Raw genomic sequence first — 5,925 nt, 5'->3', positions numbered from 1 at the left:
ATAGATAGATAGATAGATAGATAGATAGATAGATAGATAGATAGATAGATAGATAGATAGATAGATGGTATAAGGTCTTCTATTGACGTCGTCTTTCAGTACACCATTATCAAACAAACCACCGTTTGGCACAGTTGCTCTCGTTTGCAGACTGCAGAGAACCTAGAAATAAAACCTGTCAGACAGTAAAGTGCTTTCTCTTTAAGAGCCGTGCCAAGAACGCGGCCGGGAGTGACAAGATACCCGGAGTATTTCAAGGCTCCAATGCGCCTGTCCATTCCGCTTCGTCGGTACCAAAGGGCGTTAAAGAAGGCATTTTAGTCTTTGTAGTATATGCGCCTACACAAAAAACGACTTCACAAAAAGGCACGCCATAATTGAATGGCCTTCTACTGTTTTGCACAGATGCTATTCCCATCTTTGCTGAATGAAATAGCAAATATCCCATTATGTTGTCTTTATTTGACATTCGCATCTTTATCTTTACCACTATCTTCATGATTTCATTTCCAAGATTCAAGATTACTTTATTTATCTCAGCGGAAATTTTTCTTCTTGCATCAAGGCTGCCACATGGAAATATATTCCACTCGATAAGTTGGCCAGTATCACGTTTTGCTATTCCCAATCAATAATGGGACGCTGGTATTATATATATCACCGATAAAACCGCAAAGTGTCCTCTTCAAATGTATGCTCGTCGTCCAGGGCATTTATACTTCACCTTTTCAAAAGTCCAGATTGAGTCTTAAGTGCCGAGTCCATACGGTCCCCATGAGCAGTGCAGCGCGCAGTGTGAATGCGTCGCTGATAGGACGCTGCGCACGTCGGAGCCTTCAGTACTCTATGAGGGGCGGACAGGAACGGAATGGGAGGACGTGTGGCTCCAAGCAAGGGAAATACGGCACCTGGCAGGAGCAGCGATGTCCAACCTTTCTGGAGCTTTCCACTGCATATGAGCCCTAATCCTTTATATATTCTTCTACTTTTTCTTTTAAAGGCCGATTCGTTATGGAATACAATCGTTTTCCAAACGTTTATAGCTAATGCTGAACCTACATAGGCCAATGACAAGCCTACATTTAACCATTGATTAAGTGGCCCATCAATACTTTGATTCCGCTTAAACAGTCGGATAGGCCTACAGATTCAATTGTGCGAGCCAGCCATTCAATTATTATTGATTTATTATAGTATTATATTTTTTTATTTATATAGGCCATATCCATAATAATTCCAAAAAGAAATAGCTAAGCTATACATAAATGGATCATAATTGAATTTACACGGGTGAAAATTCATTTTTTTCGCCCAATAATTATTAATGTAAGGAAGGAGGCCGCTTTACATTTTCAAGAAAGAATGAGAACTGAGACACTGAGTCATCAACGACAGTATAAAATATTTATTTGCAGAAGATGTATAAATATATAATTCACGGTTGAATGATAAAAAATATATATAGGCCTACTATATATAGGCCTACTGTATAAATTAACTTGATAAACTAATAAATTAAACATAAATTATCCCAAAAATTGTATTAAATTAAATACATTATTATTAACAATTTTGCATTTGAAAATGCTTCATTTCAAATGTAGACCATGCAATACGGATACAATACGAGTCCGATGCGTATTTACAGACTCATTGAATCAATGAAGGCCTGTACAATAAGACGGCACCAGGAAGTCCCACAGGCGATGAAACCAGGCGCACTTTTTCTTTGCGTTTAACGCAAATACAACACAATATGTATCTTCACATTTAAACCAGGCATACTGCGGAACACAAATGCTTTTTACGTGAAAATAATGTAACTAACATTTTAATGCTACCATGCTAAAGGGAGGCTCGTTCTCGACGTCGGTGAAGGAGGATTTGATGTGCAGTTTGCGGGGGTCCTCTGGGGTCCAGACCTTGGCCGTCCTGATGATGTTCTGGTCCCGCAGGTGCTTCTCGTCCGTCCAGGAGAGAGAGTGTCCGGCCAGGGGGGGCAGCCCGTAGTCCGGGTCGCTCGGGGATGGAGACCCTGAAGAGAAGGAAACAGTTAACATCCGTTTGGATGCTGCGTGTGTGTGTATTTGTGTGTGTGTGTGTGTGTGTGTGTGTGTGTGTTTGTGTGTGCGTGCGTGCGGCCGTATGCGTCTGTGTGTGTGTGTGTGTGTGCGTGTGTGTGCGTGTGTGTGTGTGTGTGTGCGTGTGTGTGTATGTTTGTGTGTGCGTGTAAGTGTAAGTGCGGTTGTTCCGGAGGGGGAGGGGCGGTTGATCTTACTTGTGCCTCTGTGACAGATGATGACTTTCTTTGGCTGGACGTGCGCATCGCTGTTGGGGTTTCTGATGGGCATGTCCGACTGGACCAGCTCGGCCAGGAAGTTGATGTAGCCGATGGCCAGCCGCAGGGTGTCCACCTTGGACAGGCGCTTCTCGTAGGGCAGCGTGGGGATGTGTGAGCGGAGCCCCTCGAACGCGTCGTTGATGGACTGCATGCGCCGCCGCTCCCTGACGTTGGCCGCTTGTCTCAGGTGCTGCATCTCCACGTCGGACCGCATCCGCCTCCTCCTCTTCGACATCGGCCCCCCGTGGTACGGGGACAGGTCTGCTATGCTGTCGGTGCAGCCGTAAGACAGCGTGGAGGACGAGGAGGAGAAGGAGAGGTCTCCCATGTCGTAGTCCCCGTCGTAAGGCGCTCCTCGGCTGTCTTCGTAATAGTCTTGGAAATGACTGTTGAGGAATTCGACATCGTCCTCCAATAGATCGTCCGCCTCCAGGTGTCCGTCTTTAGAAGAATGATCGGTGAAGAAATCTTCATCGTCAAAATAAGGGGAGGAAGCGAAGGTGTCCAGCGTGGAGAAGGGGTCTAGGACGCTTTCCATCTCAGAGCTGCTCCTCCTGCGGTTTGCTGTCCACACTGTGTCTGCTGTCCCCGCTCGGTCCTCGTTTCCCGGTGTCTGCTGTCCCCGCTCGGTCCTCGTTTCCCGGTGTCTGCTGTCCCCGCTATGTCCTTGCTCCCTGTGTCTGCTGTCCCCGCTATGTCCTTGTTCCCTGTGTCTGCTGTCCCCGCTATGTCCTTGTTCCCCTGTGTGTTCACCAACCGGCACGCGAGGCGTCTTTATAGGAACAACTCAAGTCGCGTGCCTTTCACCAGGAGCGCCGACCAATCACATGTCAGTGCGCTCACCTCGAGGTAATCCCCCCGCTCCCGCTCCTAGTCAGGGGGGGGGGGGGCGCAGACAGACTTCATTACCACGGGGGCTGACGATTACAAGACACAAACAAGTGTTACACATTCAGCTTGATGAGGACCAAACCCAGCCTCTAACAGCCATCACGGCAGCACATAACAGGTGTTTAGAAGAAAATAGGATGCAATGTTACCCTCAATGGGAAATTATGTTTATGAATAAGCATATCAATTAAAAATAGAAGAATTGGAAGAAGATGAGTGAGAAGAGGATGAAAAACCACAATAACAACACTATTAATAACTAGAAAATGCATTTCCTGCAGAAATGCGGCGAGTGCTGGAGTGCAAAGTGAGGTCGAAAATATGTTTCAGTAAAGCCACATTAGGCCTGGCCTAGTTTAAGGCGTTAATAAATGTTAAATGGCTTAAATCAAGTGAAGGGTTAAACAAAAAGCTAATGTGATGAAGAATGAATACATTCGAGATCAAAAATAGAATAGCTGAGCTGTTTTGATAGAGAGAGAGAGAGAGAGAGAGAGTGAGTGTGTGTGTGTGTGTGTGTGTGTGTGTGTCTGTGTGTGTGCGTGTGTGCGTGTGCGTGTGTGTGTGGTAGAAACTAGGAAAAGTATGTTTTTGACCTTATTCCTTCACATCTAGTTCATCGAAATAAGCACAAAAAAATATGAGGCTTATACCGTTGGCCTCCTTGGAGTCTCAGCTTTCATATTGCATATTGTTTGTTAAGATAGAGTGACGTTAAAAAGATTGTTATTAGCATTTAGCTTCTACGGGAAGTAAACCGCATATGTAGCAAGCACCTAGCCTCTAACCAGATAAACGGGGTCCCCACAGACAAACACCCGATAAATATCAAACATATCGTCTAATCGATTAATAATTGTAGCACCAGTGTAACAATAAATAACGTAATGCCTTGACATTGTGTTTCTAGGTTAAATATTGAAGTTGCTGTGCTCCGTGACTCCTTAATAGTTAGCTTTAGTGATAGCCACCCTGGGCGAGAGCTCATCTTCTAGAACGTCCTCACCTCGCGCCTCAACGTCAAAGAGACCAACTGGAAACATACAAGTGGGTAGGAAATGTAACTGTTAAACTGTGATTCTGAGTATCAAAATTATTTACATATAATGGTTCACGGTTAACGGTTAAAAACTGTTAGTTATGAATTTTTTTTTTTTTTTTTTTAAAGTAGAATATCGTAAAAAGTTATATATTTGAATGGATTCCAAGCTAATTTGAACATTTTTAAATTGGAGTCTCTAGGTGAAACATTGTGGAAGGAGTTGGGTCCCGAAGTTTGTAGAGCAAGAAAGAATTAAACTTAAGAAGAACAACAGTTGACCAATGCAGGCAGCACTCACCTAATAATTGTCATGCATTGTTTTGTTAAAGCATGGGAAAGCAGTTCCTTTAAACGTGTCATTCGGGCTAGGCCTACCCTGCTTTAGCCTATACAAAATGTGAGGTGCTTTTCCCTGGTCATTTATTCAGTTCGTAAGTGGTGCCCGCCCTACCACCAGGTCCGAGCGCACTTGTGACAGCCAGTACTCTTACAGGGAGAACTGGTCGACGGATAAAAGCACAGTGGTGGCCCAGGGCCCTACGTCTCTCTGACACCATTACGCGACAAATTAACGCTCCCGGTACCTGAAATGCAAACGAGGCGACCAACTGGTCGAGGGTCTGTAAGTAAACATCTATTGACTCTGAATGACTATTCATTGAGTGAATGAAGGGGCTCACTTTGTATAGATAGCTGCAGCACGGGGCAGGCCGTGGGAAGGACACCACTTGCGCCCCTCACGCCTTTATGTGCAACACGTCGTGTTATAAATGAGGGCTTCTGCTACTGCCACCGCTGTTCCGCTGACCCAGCCCAGCGGGCCAGCCCTCCCACAGGATCTGGGATGTAGCGAAACACTCTTCAGTAACAGTAATATGTGGAGTTAATGTTGTTCCACTGTAGGAGCCCTGAACAATGTCATTGCATCGTTAGGGGGAATATAAATATGTTAACAGGAGAATTTTTTTAAAATAGAGAATGCATCCATTTAATATCAGTGGAAATGTTAGATATAAACAATTTATTTTACACCATTCATCTGTATATTTTTTTCTATCTATATTTTGTGGGGGGGAAAAAAAAATCGCGTCCTTGTCGTGTGCTTCCAACTGCTGCTGCTACCTGGGCGCTCTGAGCGGCTGAATGGCTGCTCATTCACTCACTCCACGATAAAGAGCGGCCCGTGACCACTTTATGTTAAATTCAAAATGCAGACGTGAGACATTGTTGCCTGTTGCCCTCCAGGCCAACAAGCTGCAGAGCGAGGGGGTGCTTGGGAATGGAGACACTCGGTCCCCGTGACGCGCGGAGCGCAGCGGCCTCTGAATGGACGGATCGGTCACGGCGCGTTGGAGGAAATAAAATTGCAATAGACTCGGGCAATATAGTCGAACTTGTTGATGAATAAATTGGCTGATGTTGTCGAAGGATCGCGGAGGAAATCCAATCATATTCTACACTTAGGAAACTGATGCAGAAAGAAAGTGAATGCAGTCTGAGTGTATTGCATTGGAGATAATCCCCCCCTCCAACACAGTAATCCCCATGATCTGTGATTACTGGGGATTATCGGACAGGATAACTGAATGACAAATTAAACGGATTTACTTTATATCCTTGTTAACTACTTAAAACGCCCAACATCCGACGA

General features: G+C 45.0%; 1 protein-coding gene across 1 annotated transcript; it reads right to left on the bottom strand.

Moving 5' to 3' along the window:
- Positions 1–1,823: 1,823 nt before the first annotated feature.
- ptf1a (pancreas associated transcription factor 1a) lies at positions 1,824–2,879 on the bottom strand (the record flags this gene model as incomplete). Its single annotated transcript, XM_079750339.1, has 2 exons — positions 1,824–2,035; positions 2,279–2,879. 2 exons carry the CDS (start codon positions 2,877–2,879, stop codon positions 1,824–1,826), a joined length of 813 nt encoding a protein of 270 aa, XP_079606465.1.
- Positions 2,880–5,925: the final 3,046 nt, after the last annotated feature.

Source organism: Pollachius pollachius, assembly GCF_949987615.1.
Source record: "Pollachius pollachius genome assembly, chromosome: 14".
Taxonomy (NCBI): domain Eukaryota; kingdom Metazoa; phylum Chordata; class Actinopteri; order Gadiformes; family Gadidae; genus Pollachius; species Pollachius pollachius.
The sequence above is the reverse complement of the archived record's forward strand: the minus strand, read 5'-3'. Positions and strand labels throughout refer to the sequence as shown.